At 36.4% G+C, this 19,672-nt stretch overlaps 1 protein-coding gene across 1 annotated transcript in view; it reads right to left on the bottom strand.

Annotated features, from left to right (window-relative positions):
* Nucleotides 1-362: 362 nt before the first annotated feature.
* LOC123230465 (vomeronasal type-2 receptor 26-like) overlaps nucleotides 363-19,672 on the bottom strand; it is a 31,769-nt gene continuing 12,459 nt past the window's right edge. Inside the window, exons 4-6 of the mRNA XM_044656617.1 lie at nucleotides 13,781-14,008; nucleotides 8,826-8,949; nucleotides 363-1,291 (exon numbers count right to left, since the gene is read on the bottom strand). Of these exons, the coding sequence (XP_044512552.1) occupies nucleotides 363-1,291; nucleotides 8,826-8,949; nucleotides 13,781-14,008 (1,281 nt within the window). The remainder of the gene's footprint in view (nucleotides 1,292-8,825; nucleotides 8,950-13,780; nucleotides 14,009-19,672) is intronic.

Genomic DNA, 19,672 nt, shown 5'->3' with positions numbered 1-19,672 from the left:
TTCTTATTTTTTTTCATTGTTCTCAGTGTATTTTATAGTTTCCTGCTGTCTTACTGAGTCATTAGTTTACATTTGATCAGTTCTATTTTTCTAATAGTCATTTGCTCCTTTGAGGATTTGTACTTCATTTCTTAGCATTATTTACCTGTTTTGGTGTTTTATATTTTCTTTCTGGGGATATATTTTCTTCAGTCTGTTTTTGTTCTAAAATATTGACTTCATCTATCATTTTCTTTTCTAGCTTTTCTTCTAATTATATTATTATGTATTTTCTTGATGTTATTTTGGAGCTCTTCCAATTGTCCATTTCAGTCTGACATCCTTCGCATTTTCCTTTGAGGAAAATGATCATTTTTATATTGCTATACTCCAGAAAAAATCTTGCTTCTGGAATCCCTTTTATTCTTGATCTGTGCTTGGGTATTTCTGTCTACCTTCAGGAGGATCACATAACATTTGGGAATAAAAATACAACCCAGTAACCCAGCACTGGAAGCCAAGATGGAGAAGATCTCCACAATCACCATGGCCTTTCCTTTGGTGCCGTGATATGTGGGGAGAAAAGAGACCCAGACACAGCAAAACACCAGCATGCTGAAGGTAATGAACTTGGCTTCATTGAAAGTATCAGGCAGGTTCCTGGCCAGAAAAGCTACAGTGAAGCTTCCCAGGGCCAGTAAGCCCATGTAGCCCAGGACACAGTAAAAGGCAAAGGTAGAGCCTTCATTACATCTAATGATTATGAAGCCATATTCAGAGTGTGTATCTGCCTCTGGAAAAGGGGGATAGGTTCCTAACCAGATGATACAAAAAAGCACTTGAATTACTGAGCAGAAAAGAACAACAATGTTGGATACTCTAGGATGTAAAAACATTCTAATCCTGCTCCCTGGTTTTACACTCCTGAAAGCCAGAACTACTATTATGGTTTTGGCTAAAATAGAAGAAACAGCCATTGTGAAAACAACTCCAAATACTGTTTGCCGGAGGAGACAGGTGGTAGTTGTAGGTCGACCAATGAAGAGAAGGGAGCAGAGAAAACAGAAGATAAGGGACATGAGGAGAGTATAGCTGAGTGTCCGGTTATTGGCCTTCACTATGGGAGTGTCTTGGAACTTCACAAAGACCCACAGAATCAGAACTGTCAATAAAGAGAAGGAGACAGCCATGAGGGCCAATGTCATCCCCAAAGGTTCTTTCATATTCAGGAAGGTCACAACCTTTGGGAGGCAGCAATCTCTCTCCTTACTTGGATATTCATCCTCTGGGCACTTCATACAATTCTCTGAATCTAAAAGAGACAAACAAGGGCTTATAGTTTTAGATTCAAACAACTATTCTCTCTACAGATGTAGGAAATAGTCATTGGAGTTGCAACAATTCCTTCTATCTCCATTGGACACAGAATCTCCTTCCCTCTTTGATGAAGAATAATGTCACTGATGAGAAATATGACACCAAAAGGTAGACCCATATTGCTCATGTTTGATATTACTGGTTGTACTTAGATTCCATTTTTTCTCTGTATTTCTTTAATGTCACTGATAATAACTGTTCCTTTTTATTCTCATAGGACACCCAAATTATACATTGGAGCTCTTGCATATTAAATATAAATATTTCCTCTGTGTCCTGTGTTGGGTAACAATTTTAGCTGTGGATTGCCTACATTAAGCTTTCCTTTTTCTTCTCGGCTCTCATATTTTGTAGATGTTTATAGATCATTGTCATGTTGTCTCCTCCATTGTAATGGAAGTTCCCTGGAAAAAGGAATTATTTCTTCTGGTTTTTGTATCTCCTCATTTTATTGCCAACATATTTACCTACTAAATGGCTACTGATTGACTGATGATTTCTTAAATGGTGGCAGATTCATTACATGGAAATCTTTTGTTTTGTTCTGTTAGTAGATATGTCTATTATCTTTCAAATGGCTCAAGGGGAATTCTGCAGAATCTTATAATTGCTCTAGATTTCAGGTTTGATATAAAGCATGTGGCAAGGATGATCTCCAAAGACATATCCAAAGAGCCTATCAGGTTTCAGTACTAGTTCAGTTGACATCTGGTCAAGAGAAGTGTCCCTCCTTATAATCCTTAAGAAATTTATGCCATTCCATGATATATTTAACATCAAATACAATAATGCTTCAATATTCCAGTTTAATCAAGTAACAGAAATTCAAATTTTCATTGAATCATGGATTGAATTTTTTTTATTTGTTTTTGGAAGAGGGGATTGACCATGTTTTAACCTCATTCAAATTCCTGAGATCTTCAATTTTACTCTGGAAATGCTATTCCACAAACCATCTCTGGTACCCTAGATCCAACATTAGTGTCAGTAGCCTGTCATTTTCCTAGACATTCCTCTTTCTCATCTTTGTTCCTTCCTCCCTTTTCTATGAACTCCTATATCATGAGTCTTTCAGGTTCCAAGTATGCCCTCAAATTGCCTCTGAGTTGTCAGAGGTGAAAATGCAATCAGATTTTTCCACTGGAGGTTTCACAAATCTCTAGAGAAATCCTATAGAAAACTGTAATTTTATTTTATAATATAATTAAGTGGCAACATGAACATGGTGTGGAAATTGGAGTTCAAAATACTTCAGTTTGAATCCTGCCTCGGATATTTATTAGCTGTCTGGCCATGGGCAAGAATTTTCATCATTGCCCATCATTTCCAAATTAGTTAAATGGAGATAATAATAGCATCTATCTCAAGAGTTGTTATGAGATTCAAATGAGATAGCATATACAAAGTACAGAATTAAAGCACTATATAAATAATATTTAATAGAATTATAATTTTAATTTTATATTAATCAATAATAAATATAATATTGTTTAATATTATATTTATCAATAAATCAAGACATTATCTTCAGTTGAGGAGAGAGATCCATATGTTCCTACACCAAGGCAGTAAAATATGATAGGGTGTTGTGTAAGCTTTGTAAACATTCTACATACATCTCATAGATTAAGCCTTTCCTCTTTTTTACTCTTTCCTCTACTATCTTGGCTTAAAACAACCTAAAGCAAGTTCAATTGCAATACCATTGGATAGTGATGAGAGCACCCAATCTTCTTGTAAGATTTATTATATATTCATTCCACAAGTACTGTGATCCATATGTATTTGCTCATTCTAAAAATGCCTCATTCCTTAATCTTCTGACTTTGTTCATTTTCTGAGGTCACTCTATATGCCATATGGTGTACTTCAGGGAGAGCTAATTGCAAAACCAGAAAGTCCTAAATGATTCATATGCAATTGTAATCCTTTGTGAACTTTCTACCCTTGAATGCTCTATGAAACTAGGAAAATAAGGTTCACACAGGCTGTTGACTTACATATAGAAACAGTCCTAATCTAGGAGTTCCCTTTACCAGTCAAACCATAGGTCCTGTCCCAGCCTTTGGTCCTATCATTACCTTCTTTTATGTTGGTTAAAATGTCCAAAATTAAAAGTCGTCGCTTTTAACATTCCCTTACAAGTTTACTCTTTTGTGTCACTTGTGGACCAAAATTGATATGTGAATTGAATAATCAGTCAGAGAGAAAAAATATTGTACTGTTAGTAGATATGTCTATTATCTTTCAAATGGCTCAAGGGGAAGTCTGCAGAATCTTATAATTGCTCTAGATTTCAGGTATGATATAAAGCATGTGGCAAAGATGATCTCCAAAGACCCTATCAGGTCTCAATTCTGGTTCAGTTGTGAACAGATGTTCCTATGAGACCATACCAATAAGTTAGGGTAAAAAGTTAAATGAATAAATCATATTCCTTTATATTCATAGCAATTAAAATCCTCTATGCATCACCTACATCCTAATCCAGAATTATATGTGACATTGAAATTCAGCCATTGAAACATTTCTCTCTTTTATTTATTCTTCAATTTCACCATCAGCCCTCCTCACTTGACTGCTTTCAAATTTACTTCCTTCCTCAAAAATCTTGAAATACTCAAATATTCATATGCATCAGTGTGCTTATTGATTTGGGTTTTCCATCAATTGCAGAAGATCATGCTTCATCTTTGACTGTGGAAATCTGTAGAAATGCTGTCTTTCTCCTCTCACAAGTTTGGGAGACAAGAGATCTGTCCAGAGTTCTGAAGGCCTTCCTCACTAACTTCTGCCAAAGGAGTATGGCTAACTAGCCACTTCTCATCTTCCACCCTCAACTTGGGCCTATTTTATCTATTCTGACTTTGCACTGTTTGCTTTCATACATCTTATACATATATTCTTCTTTTAATGATGTTATTTGATATATGGTACTGTTCATAACTACTAGGTGCTTCTCAATTACTTTTGTAGATAGTTGTATGCTGTATCCCACAAACTGAAAATAAAACTGTTAGAAGGTTTGCTTTTAAAAAGACAAGCCCTTAATAACTTTAGCAAAGTTGTAGGATACAAAATAAACCTACAGAAATCATCAGCATTTCTATATATTAACAATAAATCCCTAAAGTAAGAGACAGAAAGTAAAATTCCATTGAAATTACTCTAAATAATATAAAATAACTGGGAATCTATTTGCCAAGACAAACACAAGAATTATATGAACACAGTTACAACCACTTCTCACTCAAATAAAGTCAGATCTAAACAGTTGGAAAAGCAATAAATATTCATAGGTATGCCACACTAATATAATAAAAATGACAATTCTATCTAAATTAATTTACTTATTCAGTGACATACCAATCAAACAACCAAAAAATTATTTTATAGAACTAGAAAAAATAATAAGAAGATTCATCTTGAAGAACAAATGTACAGAACATCAAGGGAATTCACGAAAAAAAGTGAAGGATAGTGGCCTAGCAGGACCAGATCTGAAACTGCAATATAAAGAAGTAATCATCAAAACAAACTGGTACTGGGGGCAGCTGGGTAGCTCAGTGGATTGAGAGCCAGGCCTAGAGATGGGAGGTCCTAGGTTCAAATCCGGCCTCAGACACTTCCCAGCTGTGTGACCCTGGGCAAGTCACTTGACCCCCATTGCCTACCCTTACCACTCTTCCACCTATGAGTCAATGCACAGAAGTTAAGGGTTTAAAAATAAAAAAATAAAAAAAAACTGGTACTGGTTAAGAAATAGAATGGTAGATCATTGGAATAGATTAGGGATAAATGACTTTCAGCAATCTAGTGTTTGATAAATCCAAAGATCCAAGCTTTTGGGATAGGGACTCACTATTTGACAAAAACTGCTGTGAATACTGGAAAACAGTATGGCAGAAACTAGGTATAGACAAATATCTTCAAACCCTATTCCATGTTATGGTCAAAATGGGTATATGATTTAGACATAAAAAGTGATACCATAAGCAAATTATTTCAACAAAGAATAGTTTACCTGTCAGATCTATGAAGATTGGAAGAATGTATGGCCAAACAGGAGATTTAAAAAAATTACGAGATATAAAATGAATGTCTGACTCTATTAAATTTAAAATATTTTCGATAAATAAAACCAATGTAACCAAGACTAGAAGTGAAACAACAAACTGGGGAGAATTTTTATAACAAATTTCTAGTAAAGGTCTCATATCTCAAATATATAGAGAACTAAGTCAAATTTATAAGGATACAAGTCATTGCCCAATTGATAAATGGCCAAAGGATATGAATAATCAGTTTTCAGATTAAGAAATCAAAATTATTAATGATCATAAAAATTATCATTTTAAATCACTCTTTATTAGTAAAATGAAAATTTTAAAACTCTGAGGATTACATCATACCTATCAAATTGACCAATATGATAGTAAAGGAATGTGATAAATGTTGGAGGGGATGTGGCAAAATTGGGACACTAATGCATTGCTGGTGGAGTTGCAAACTAATCTAATCATTCTGGGGGATAATTACGAACTATACCCAAATTTCTATAAAGCAATACATACCCTTTGATCCAGTAATACCACTACTAGGTCTGTATCCCAAAGAGATAAAAAACAGGGGGAGACAATGACCCAGAACAATTCTGAGGGATCTATGGTAAAGAACACTGCCCACATTCAGAGGAAGGACTGCAGTAGAGGAAACATATAAGAAAAACAACTGCTTGAACACATGGGTCAGGGTGGACATGATTGAGGGTGTGGACTCGAAACTACCACACCAATGCAACTACCAACAATTTGGAAATAGGTCTTGATCAAGGACACATGACAAAACTAGTGGAAATGTGCATCGGCCATGGGTGGGGGGAGTGTAGGGGGTGAAGGGGAAAGTAGGAGCATGAATCATGTAACCATATTAAAAATGAATATTAATAAATGTTTTAAAAAACAGGGGGAGAAAGGACCTACTTTTTGATAACAATGGATTGGAATTTGAAGTGATTTCTATCAATTGGGGAATAGCTGAACAAACTGTTATATATTGATGATAGAATTTAAGAAATGATGAACAGGATGACTTCAGAAAGAGCTGAAAAAACCTACATGAAGAAATTCAAAGTGAAATAATCAGAACCATGAGAACATTGTACACAGTAACAGCAATTTTATGGAATGATCATCTGTGAAAGACTTGGCTAATGTATTGTTAGCAGTACAATAATGGAGGACGATTCCAAGGGATTTATGACAAAGAATGCTATCTACCTCCAGAGGGGATAAAGAAAAAAAAAACTATTGGAGTTGGAATGCAATCAAAGCATACAGTTTTTCACTTTATTTGAGTTTTATTTAGGGTTTTGTAGTTTGTAGAGTATTCTTTTACCAAAAGGAATAATATGGAAATATATTTTGTATGATAATGTATGTATAGCCCAGATCAAATTGCTCAGCAGTTCCAGGAATAGAGAGGAAAGAGAGTGAAGAAAATAATTTGGATCATATAACTTCAGAACACTTATGTGGAAAATTGTTATTATATGTAATTGGTAAAATAAAATACCTTTTTAAAAAGATAAGCCTTCATTTTGGGAATAAACTTCAGGTAAGAAAGGAGAGGTACCATTAGGTACCATTTCAAGTATATATCAGACTCTGCTCTTCGTTTCTTGTTCAATTATGAGCCCAACCCATCCACTGAACTCTTTTTCAGACATGTATAATATTGAATACTCTGCATAGATTTTGTCTTTCTAAATTAATATTGTAACATGGGAAATACAAAATATTTCCCAATTGCCACAAGTGAAATTTAACAAAAAGGGAAATCAATTGAGGCATGTTTCTCCAAGCAACAAAAAAGTTTATTAAAAGGGTGGTAAACCTATTGTTAGAGGATGGGTCAATGACACTGCCTCTACCCAAACCCCTGGAGAAAAGAGACAACTCCCTCATAGATTTTGGAGAGTAAAGAAGAACAAAACAAATTAAGTGGCATTATGAGATTAAGTGCCACATGATTAATTACAGTGCTTAGGTGCAAGGATCAATATTATGACTTGAAGTTTGTTAATGAGAGTCCAGCACTGACATCCTTCTTTTTCCCTGTGATTAAGAATTTTATTTTTTGAGTATAGCTTCATGGTCTAGAGATAATGGATCAGATCTTTAGTATAGCAAACCAGTTATCTTTGGTGAAATGAAGATAACAGATCAGTTTGCATGCATCTCCCTGGTCACCTAATTCCTTGAGGGAAAAAGAAAACAGTGCTCAGCGAGAGAGATGACTTTTTCAGTTGAAACCATTATAGACCAGATGAATTTTGAGCCAAGTTCAGACAGAGAATTATGTCTTAAGCAATGACAGCAAGAAAGCAATTACAAAGAGGATATATAAGAAAATTATACAGAATTAGTCAATCATTTCATAATATCATATGGAATGTGTGGATGGTCAAGCCAGTTCTTAAAAAAACACTTGCCTTCCATCTTAGAATCAATACTCTGTATTGGTTCTAAGGCAGAAGAGTGCTAAGGGCTAGGCAACATGGATTAAGTGACTTGCCTAGGGTCACAAAGCTAGGAAGTGTCTGAGGCCAGATTTGAACCCAGGACCTCCCATCTCTAGGCTTAGCTCTCAATCCACTGAGCCACCTAGTTGCCCTTTCAAGCTAGTTTTTTGAGGAATGCTGCATATCTACTAGAAAGCTCTATAATGTTGCATAGAAGATGCAAAAAGCACCTCTTACTAAAGCTTCCTTGTTCCCAGATATAAATAAGTATTCCACTGATTTTTCTGTGGGCAGAAGGGCACAAGTTCTGAAACCTAACTATGAGAATTATGGGAATTATAGGCTAGAGAAAAAGTGCATTTTAATCCTTTGCCTAATATAGAGATTTTCATAGTTGTGTATTGATCAATCAAGTTGGGAAGAAGTATAGTGAAAGCAGCATACAAATTTCAGTCACTTCTCCATTTTGTAGATGGTCTCCTCTGACAGTAGCTAAGGTAGGAAGTGGAGAGGAAGAGAGAGATGCAGAGAGGCACATGAAGAAAGATATACATACATAGATACATATATGCACACATAAGTATATGTGTGCATATATATTTGCATGTCTATGTATGTGTATACACACTAGCACACAGATATATCCATACATACCCTCTACATGCCAACCATTATATCCAGGTCAAGACTAAGGTATTTTAGTTCATCTAAGAAATAAGATGGCAACTTTTTTCTAGAGATTACACTTCTCATGGTGTAGTGGAATTAAAAGCACCATAAAATGGATACTTATTTCAGGATATTCCTCTCTTTTTCCTTTGACCTCACATGTTCTCTCATTCAAAACGGGATGTTCCTGGGGGTTGTAGATGACTATACCAAAATAACCTATTGGTTATCTTCTTTATCAATGACCATGAGAAGGAAGCTCCCTGCAGAAACTCACCCAGTTTATTAGAAATCTCCCCTTGTGGGCATGGAAAACACTCAAAACAACAGATGGGCTGCCCCTCCAAAAGGATCTTCCTGAATCCAGGACCACAACTGTCACTGCACACTCCAGAGGGAACCTGAAATAGCAACAAGAAAGTGGAATACACATCTTTAAATAAATCATTGAGATTTTATTCTAGGTAACCATGATGTGACCATTAGTGGAACAGACAAGCTAAGTGGCAGTGTAGAGAGAATACTCAGTTGAAGTAAGGAACACCTGAAATCAAACCCAGGATAGGTAGATGGTTCAGCAAGAAATTTAAGCTTAATCTACTTCAGTTTATTAAACTTTCAAATGAGACTAACCCTAATATTTACCTCACAGGATTGTTGGGAGATTAAAATGAGATAATATTTGTAAACATCTGACATAAATTAGTGCTTAAAGAATACCTCTCCTTTTACCCTTTCTATTTATCTATCTTTAAGAAGAGATTCCAGTGGAGAATGGTAGCTTTATTGCTATTTTAGAAAAGCTCTCAACTGAGGTGCCTGGAGGAAGACAATGGAACCTTTGAGAAGTAGAGGCAAGATGGCAAAAATTATCAGAAGTGTTAGATGAATATACTTTATTCACAAAAAAAGAGCAAGTAAAAGGTTGGGATGTAGCACTGAATATATTAAGAAATTATACTAGTGATCAGGAGTAAAATTGTAATATATCAGAAAACAGTACAATACAACCATATGCCTACCTCAGTTCCACAAAGAACCTAGAAATGCATCAGAACAAATTCTCATGGATTAATCTAAGAAAAAGTCATGGAGTCACTTTTCTATCTGAGATTTCTAAATCTCAGGTTCATATGAGGTCATATACTGAAGGGTCTATAGACTGTAGGAAAAGTGAAGGGCCAGAATCTGACTCTGTGCACCAGGTAAGAGAGGGGTTCCTTGACTCATATTAAGACACTTTGATGGGAATGGGTGCCTTCCGGTATTTTTGTCTCTCACTATTCAATTTTTTTTAAATTTTTAAACCCTTAACTTCTGTGTATTGACTTATAGGTGGAAGAGTGGTTAAGGGTAGGCAATGGGGGGTCAAGTGACTTGCCCAGGGTCACACAGCTGGGAAGTGTCCTTACTATTCAATTTTGTCCCTCACTACTCAGATCCATGGGGGAATGAGAAAGGGATATGTACCCATGAGTGATATTCGGGGATAAGCATTGGACTCAGACTCTATATGGTGTACTAAGAAAGGAGTGGCTTAAATAACAAATGACAAAATTGTGGCATAAATCCCAAGTACTGAGCAGGAACTCAGGTTCAGTTTCTGAGTCTGAAGTCTGCTGAGGAATAACCAGGGCATTAAGAGCTAAGCATAAAGAAGCCTGTTGTTCTGTCATTTTGAACCATTAGAGCTCCACAACTAGTTGCCAATAGCTGAGTCATTATCCTATTGCTTAACACCAAAACTACATTTGGGTTTGGACAATATGTCCAATTTTAAAAGCACTAAAATGTTCATGTCTCGTGCTTGAACTATTATTGACATCTTAGAATAACTCAAAGCTCAATTCCTCCAACAAAACAGATAGAAGACTATTCAAGACCATCTCTCCAAAAGTGTCCAGAGGCTACAAAAATTAGATGAGTCCAGTGTAAGAAATCTGGTCAGAAGAATGAGCAAATACATAAAAGAATAAAAAGTCACTAGGATAATGGGAATGTTTAAGACTAAGTCTCAAAGCAGATAATTTAAAATATCCCCAAGAAAAACCTCAAAGTAAAGCATAGGTTGGGCACAAGTTCATTCAGAATTCCTGGAACATATGAAATAAGAAGTTTGTTTTTGAGAGCCAAAATATCTTTATCCATTGTGAAGATGGGATTAATCTTATTCTGCCTATTTTTAGATTAAATCACCAAAAATGTAAACACCACCACTTAATCTTCAAGTGGGGGAGGTTTGTGACCCAGGTGTGCAAGAGTGGGTGATGAATCAGAATTTACCGACAACCCTCTGGGAAGTCCTAAGCAAAGCCTTTGTTGTGATTGGTACACATAAAATAGAAGGAATGCACAGGAAGTGATGCAAAAAAAGCAACTTTAAAAGGGAGTTACAACTTCCTGTGGGAACATTTTTCTTCTTTCTTTGGAGTTGGAGTTCAAGTTGGAGACTCTGCTTTACTGGACCTGAGATCTTGGACTTAGTGAGAATGTTCTTAAATCTCTCTTTTTGAACTACCAAATGGTGAGTGAAAAGGCTGACTCTTCCTGGATTTTTCCTGAAGGTATTCTCCTCTTGAGAGAGGCTTCATGGCTGAAGCCTTTGCTTTATTCATCCCCAGGCCCTTAGCCGTCAGCCCTTAGCTCAAGGCTGAAGCTTCTCTGGCTGAAGACTAATTAACCCTGCCTGAGTTGAGCCAGGGGCCAGAGCAAATTACTTAGTGTGTTAGGTTAGAAATCTTACTCTATCCTCTCTCTGATTTTCTTACTTTCACTCTCTCTTCCTAATTGTAAATAAACCACCATAAAATACATTCTAACTTGAATTTTTATTTAGGAATTAAATCACTTCCTTGGCAACCAAAATTTTTAATATTCAGTCCAACCATAATTTTTCCCCATAACACCATGAAATCATAATACTAGAACAATTGGAAAAGAAATGAGAAATTTCAAAGAAACCATTATAATAGGATTAAGGTCTAGAAAAAAAGGCATACACTTTTGCCAAAGAAACAAAATCTGAAAATTAGAATAGTTCAGATACAAACCATTGATTTCATGATACAATGAGAAATATTAAATTAAAATCAAAGGACTATAAAATAAAATAAAACATAAGGCATCTCAAAGATAAGTAAATGACCTGGAAAACATTTCAAGGAGAAAAAAATGTGAGTCACTGGTCAACTTAAAGGTTATTACCAAAAAGAAAACTCAGACATCCAAATTGCAAGAATTCTTAAAAGAAATCTACTTAGGACTCTTAGAACCAGAGGGCAATGTGGAAATAGAAAGAACTTGCAAGTTGTCCTATGTAAGAAAACCCAAGATGAAAACTCTCAGAAAAATGCTAGTCTAAATTCAGTTTCATTATTACCAAAAAAAATTATGCAAGCTGCTAGAAAGAATAAATTAAAGACCTGAGTAATAATCACCATCAAAGTCACACACAATTTAGCAGCCACCATTCAAATGAATTGTGGATCTTGGAATATCATATTCCCAGAGGCAAAGAATATAGATTTGCAATCCAAAGTAACTTACTTAGCAAAACTAACTATAACCCTAAAAGGAAAAAAATCTTTTTAATTGAATATTACTCATGAAAAGATTTCTTTATAAAGTTAGGGGAAATTATCTCACATAATCAGGGTAAACAAGAAAATAACTGTCAAAAGGTGGAATAAGACTGGGGAGAGACTAATACATCAACTTTGCTCTCATATAAACAGCTCAAAAAAGGGATGTATATAATAACATGAAAAATAGGAAGTCAGAGAAAAGGAAGATTAGAGGAGGGCTAAGGCCTAAGGAAGCTAAATTCTATCTAAGGATGGAAGAAAATAAAATATTTATAATTCTTATCAAAGTGTCAAAGAATTGTCTTCTGAGAAAATACACAAAAATTAAGTAATGCCTGAAAAAGGTATAATGGGTATACTGTATGTATAGGCATACATGTGTGTATGCATACATATGTAAGTATAAGGAAATATTTTGAAATTTTTCTGATTTTTAAGAAAAGATAAAGGGGGTTTCAGAGGGAAAAAACAGAAACTTGTACAAACTGATGTAATGTGAAATGAAAACAGAACCAAGTGAACTAATTCTGCAAAAGCAATGATCTGGTAGAGAAACAAAAATTTTTGTAAGAATTTGAAACTCTAATTGCTTTCTCTCTCAGTGAAGACTGAGGAGAAGGTGAAAGAGGGGGAAATGTCAAGCTCAAAAATTTTAAAACATAAATGTTAAAAATTATGATAGAAGTAACACAAGAAAAATAAAAATTTAAAAATTTAAAAAGAAAGTTCTGTGGATAGCAGACCAATATTTCACATACAAAAAAAAGAGTTAGAGTTAGGAATTCTGATTAGTAAAATAATTAACCACATCCAGAGGATTAAGGATGAAATATGCTACCTATGTTCTGATAGAGAAGCGAAGAACACATAATGAAAAATAAGCCACACATTTCTTCTGCAAGGCTAATAAAGACCTTTTATGTTTCACTATTCACTTGATTTTGTTCATTTATTCACAGCAAGAATAGAAGTGGAATGGAGACAATGTGAGTTTTTGCTGCTTAAAAATAAATATTTATATGCATGTTATATATATATATATATGTGTGTGTGTGTGTGTGTGTGTGTGTGTGTGTGTGTGTATGAGTGTGTATGACTAAACTCACAGATACATGTTTAAGGAAAAATGACCCATGGAGAAGTTAGATGAGCCACAAGATAGAGCATTGGACCTGAATTTAAGGAGGATATGAGTTCAAAGCCAGACATTGTGTAACCTATAGCAAGACACCTAATCCCTATTTTCCTCAGTAATGTATTTGTAAAATGGGGGCAGATTGGAGGGGGAAATAGCAAACTACTCCAAAATCTTTGCCAAGAAAACCCATGGACAAATTACATGGTGTTGCAAAGAGTGGGGCATGACTCAGCAGCAATAGCAACAGCAAATACAACCTGGCATTCTCATTGCTTGTGTGACCTTTATTATATCATTCAAGATCCATGAGAATGAGTTTCCTCATTGTAAAATGGAGAGCGGTACACTAGATAGTTTGTGAAGTCTCTTCATTATTTTGATCTATAATTGTCTTTTCTAAGTAGTCATAAGATGTTGCCTTTATAAATATGCAATGTAGAGTAAACCCAAAAGGGCAAGAATTGTCCCTATGAGTAGACGTGCAAAGTTAATATTTAAAATGTTTCTGACCTCTGAACCCCACCAGCCCCACACTATGGCATCGTCACAAAGAGTGAGATCTTGACCAAGTAAAGATTTGGTGACAAACTGCCCCACTTTCACCAGAGCATCCGTCTCATTAGGAAAGACCACATAGTTCATAATGGCATACTGAGCCTCAGAGCTTCTGTTCTCATCCACAAACACCTGGTCCCCAGCACTGTTGGTAAACTGGGTGTTCTTCAGGGAGGAGTGCAGCTGAAAGAGAAAAGAAATCCCTATCACTGTGTGGTGCCTGACGGAAGGGCTCCCCTCAAAGTACAATCTATGAATTATATGAGATATTAGACCTGTTTTATAGTCTTATGGAGTTTTGTAGTCTTACTTAACCTGTGAAAAAACCTGTTTTTCTACTGAGATATATAGAAATGAATCTCTGGGACCCACAGTGTTCTTTACACCAACAAGTTTCAGAACCTCAGTTTTATCCTTTGTTCCTCATTATCCCTTACCCCATTTATCTGCCTATCACTTTCTATTGGTTTCTCCTTTGTCACATCTCTCAAATATGGGAACATACTCTCCTCTGATATTGCCACATCCTTATTATCTCATGCCCAGACTACTGAAATACTTTTAGCCTCATGGTGGGACTCTGCAACAAAGCTCTCTTCACCTAGTCAATTGTCCATTCAGCTGCCAAAGAAATCTTTCTCAAGTGCAATTTTGAACTCGTCACTTCCATACTCACTAAACTCTAGTGTCTTTCAATGACTTGTAGGATAAAATAAAAAAATCTATGTGGCATCCAAAGCATTTCATGTACTGTTTCCCCCCTTTACCTTTCCGGTGAACTTATATTTTATTCACCCAACCCGACTACATTTTAATCAAGTGACAGTGGCCTCCTTGTTGTTCCATAAACAAAATATTCCATCTCTTGCTTCCAGAAGGCATTTTATCTAATTTTCCTCCATTCTTGTCATTCTCTCACTACTCTTCTCCATTTCCCAGCTTTTCTGGCTTTCTTCAAGTCCCAATTAAAACTCCATCTTCTAAAGTAAGTCTTTTTTTAATTCATATGATTTCCAGTGACTTTGTTCTGTCAGTTATTTCTTATTTATCAACTACACAGATTATTTGTATGCATGTTTTCTAGTTGCCTCCCTCATTAGATCGGTAGCTTCTTAGACATCAAAGACTCTTTGTATCCCAAGTGTATATAGTACAGTGCCTAGCACAAAGTAAACACTTAATAAATACTGACTGACTAAATTCAATGATTCCATAAATCAGAGCTTTAATTACGGTGCCTAAAAACCAGAGAAGAGTCCCATTATATTTATTCATCTTTGTGATCAGATTATCATCCTTCTGTGTAGAAAAAGCTGATCCTTGTTGGACTTAAAGGTGACTATAGATGGAAACTAGAGTCATGAAATTAAAATATGATTGCTTCTTGGGAGGAAAAGTATGGAGAATTTGAACAGTGTACTAAAAAGCAGTAACATCTTCCAGTCAGAGGCCCATATCATGCAAACTGTTGCTCTTCTGTTAGCAATTTATGGGTGTGAAAGTTAGGCTAGAAGAAAGGAAGAGTGCAACAGAATTAATATTTTCACTCTGTGATGCAAGAGAAGAATTTCAAAAGTCCTTTGGTCAGCAAGGAGATGAAATCATTCAATACTTAAAGGAACCAGTTTGAGATGAGAAAATATTGAAGCTAAAGCTTAAATACTTTGGCCATATAATATGAAGATAATACTCATCGGGAAAGACCCCGATGTTGAGAAATATTGAATGGAAAAGGAGAAAGGGAAAGGCAGAGGATAAGATGGATAGATAGTGCCATGAAAACAATGAACATGAAACTGAACACACTTCAAGAGATAGTGGAGCATAGAAGTGCCTGGTATTCTTTGGTCTACGGAGTCTCAAGTACTTAGACATAACTAAACAATTTACAAATCAAAATCTTCTTTTCACTAGACTCACATCCATTCAAGACTATTCTTGTTGCTCAGAGACAAGCCTGAGGCATATACAACTCCATTTATTTTTGTGTTCTCACTGCAGGGAAAGATTGAGTGTGTATTCAAGGGAATAGTCCTCTTGGAGTAACTGGATGTAGGTGATATTAGGGAAACTAAAACTGATCATATCAATGAATATATATATATATAGTAAATCTTGGGTAGACATATATGTCTACCCAAGATTTTTGTGGAAATAATACAGTGACTTTCTTTTTCAAACTGTATCTAAAATAATTCCCATTATAAATATCTGAAAGTTGTTATTCAGCTTCTGTTTGAATCAATCTATGAACATTCAATAATGACATACTAAGTGCAGCAAACTGCTAACTGAAATGCTGGAAGTCATGTGATAAGATGGATCCTGCTACCCACAGGCCATTATTACTCTTTTGGATGACTCTTATTTGATGCTTATTTCTCCTAACATCATGTACATGCCAACTTATTTACACTTTCCACTTGCTACTCCTGTTACTTGGCTCAGAAAAATAAAACAAGTTTATTCCCTCTTCAACATAAAAGTCTTTCAAAGTCTTGGACAAATCTATCATGTCCCACTGCTTTGATCACTTTCTTCATCAGGCTAAACTTTTCCCATCTCTTTTAACTGATAATCCTATGACATGGGGAAAGAAGTTCCTTCACCTGGAAGTCTTCCAATAGACATTTTTCCAGCTCAAATATCAAATGTTAACTATCAAAATCCTTTTAAACTGACGCTGCCGGGGGGCGGGGAGGGGGAGCCAGTTTATAGTGGGGCAATGGCTTGCCTGGGGCAGATGGTTGAATATATGTTGGGGGATTTTGTTTTTTATTTTTGGGGTGTAAAAAACTAGGAAAAACTTGAGGGTGACTTCAGAACTCCCCTCAAACTCAGGAATACTCTCGGTCACACGTCATGAGAGCTGCGGGGAACTTTGGAAACGTCTTGTCCTGACTTCTCGGTTTTGCAGATAGGGAAACTGAGGCCCAGAGAGAAGGGAAGTGATTGGGATCCCCCACCACCACCCCGAGTCTTTCCAGTTGTGGTTTATTAGAGCTAGAAGGGATGTTAGGGATCCCTCTCACTTTTACTGTCTTCCAGACCTGTGACTTTATCCACGTGGGGACCTCACCGATGCTCACTGACAACTTTCCTCTAACTTGTAGTCAAGAGTTTAAGTTGTCTTGGACACAAAGGACAACTTGGGAAGAAACTGAGAAGGCCCTAGGTGGTGCTCTGACTGTCAAATCAACAAACAAGTTCTAGAGACAGCTGTATAGGCCACAGCCACAACTTTGGAACTTTCAATAGATTGACTTGGGGTTGAGTGGTTGACCAGAAGAAGATTGCAGGGGTCTAGGTACTCTGACCAGACACCATCTCAAGCTGTGGTTGTAGAAGAGGAGGAGTGAGCACACCCAGGACTGTGGCACACTGAGTCTGATATTCTACTAGGTCTCTGGAGCCCATGAAATTTGATAGGCTTGGCTAGAGCTGAAAAGTTGTCAAGATAGAAATGGGTGAGGCTTGATGTCTTAGGAGCATCCCACTGGCTCTGAAACTAGGATCAACTTCAGAGCCACTAGAAAGAGGATCTTGGCTTATGAAGGATCCAGTCTCAGCCTTGAGCAGCAGAAGGCCCCAGAAAGCTTAACTAATGGACAATAGTTCATTGCTATTTCTCTACTGCTATGAAAAAAGGCTCAATGTGACCACATTCAAAGCCTTCACTGCCCAAGACCTGGAAGTTTTGAGAAAGAGATTTCCCAAGTATTTCCTCTCTCCCTATAAGTCAACTAAGGAGCTTAAAAGAATGTTTGGCTTATTTAATCCATTTTTTTGGACATTGAATTTATTTTGGACGAATTTTACACCCCCTCTGAGAAAGCTAGGTTTCTAGAAGAAACAAGAACCAATGAAAATCTCACTTCCTGGCCAGTAGACCACCAAGACATTGACATTTCTTCTCGAACCAATATGAGACAACTGCTTAAATGTAGATTAGACCTCCTGGAGGCATTAAAAATACATGCTAAATGTCCTAATGCATGGAATAAGTATGAGAACTTGAGGCAGGCAGAGGACGAACATCCCAGTCTTTTTCTGGACTGCTTGATTAAGGGAGCTGAGAATTTGGGGGGGGGGGTTCATAAAGATCAAACAGCTGAATATCTACCCCACATTAGGAGGCAGTTCATAAAGGGGACCACCATACCCATTCAAATCTACTTCAAACAAAGCTGTCCCCAATGGGAATCCCTGACATTGGAAGAACTAAGGCAACATGCAACTTATATTCATGACTCTAAAAACAAAGAACAAAGAGGAAAAACTGAGTCAGAGTCTGAAGATAGAACAATAGCTGAGCTAAAGAGGCAATTTGAAAGGAATGAAAAAAGACAAAGAAGGGGGAGGAGATTAAAAATTTAGCTTTGCAAACAGCAAGAAGCCAAACATACAAATAGAGTCCTATGCCAGTCCTAAGAAAACTTATAACAAGGTACCAAGATGCTTCCTTTGCCACAAACAAGGTCACCTAATCTGGCAACATAGATTCAAGAAGCAAATTGACTTTTCAAATGACAGGGCAGGCAGAGAGACTCTCAGAAAATTTTAAAACAGATGAGGAACCAAAGCAAACCAGAAGGATGATATCAAATATCAGACAAAATGCTGTACCCATGATTGCAAGGCTAACACACAAACACCATCACTCCAAGAGATGCAAAGCTACCTCAAAATGGGAGAGAGGCCGAGACACCAATGAAACCAGATCACTAATTTATCTAGTACAGAGACAAGTAATAAGAGAAGAGAGAGCACTGAGCTCAAGGGGAATAGAGGCAAAACAGAAAATGAGGCTACAGTACTGTGGTTAGGCAAAGACAGCAATGATAACCAATATACATTATTGGAAGATATAAACAGAAAAAGCACTGCTGAGGAATTACAAATGTATAAAGAGATAGCTCAACGAAGAGAGAAAAAAAATAAACTGAGGCTGCCAAAAAAGAAAACAAGGCTTCATATATGAGTATCTTTCTTCTTCTCAAACTGTGTGCTTCAAATAATGTTGTGCAAGGGACCTTTAGCTTTCATAATATTACATCATATACGTGCATTATATTGACTTCATAGTGCAACTGCATACCCTGAATTTTTTAGAGCTTCTTTCCTCCAAACTAACATCTTCAATTGCCTTTGAGACATCACAAATAGGATGTTCAGTAGACATCCAAAATCAACCTTTCTAGAACAAAATGCATCATCTTTCCCCAAACCCTCCTTTCTCTTTCCTTATACTGTGGAAGACAACTACCATCCTCACAGTCCCTCAGGTTAACCAGTTAGGAGTTATCCTTGATCTTCTCTATATCGTATAGCCACCCCTTATCCAACATGTTGTCAAGACCTATTAATTTCACTTTTTAACATCTCATCATGTCCCCTTCCTTTCTCTTCTCTAACTGTTTTGAGGAAATTAGAAAATTTGATTTTTTTTACTCAGTCACAATCCTGGAAAAGGCCCTCATCATGTTTGCAATGGTGTAAAGATGTGTTTGCTTGCCTCAAGTCCTTGTCCACTCTAATCCACCCATAATTAGGCACCTAAAGTCATTTCCCCAAACCATAAATCTGAACATGATATCTCCTCTACTCATCAAACTGCAGGGATTTCCTAAAACTTCCTTGATCAAAGAAAAAACCCTTTGTTTGCCATTCAAATCCTTCCAGATTGTCTGGTCTTTTAAAAACAAACTAACAAACAAATCTTACCTTCTAGTCTTAGAATCTATATAATATGTACCAATTCTAAGGCAGAAGTGTGGTAAGAGCTAGACAACAGTGACAGATAATGGGCCCAAAGTGCCTCCTTTCCCCAGAGACTAGACCAATAGC

Source organism: Gracilinanus agilis, chromosome 1, assembly GCF_016433145.1.
Source record: "Gracilinanus agilis isolate LMUSP501 chromosome 1, AgileGrace, whole genome shotgun sequence".
In the NCBI taxonomy this organism is placed as follows: Eukaryota; Metazoa; Chordata; class Mammalia; order Didelphimorphia; family Didelphidae; genus Gracilinanus; species Gracilinanus agilis.
This window is presented reverse-complemented; position numbering and strand designations above follow the sequence as displayed.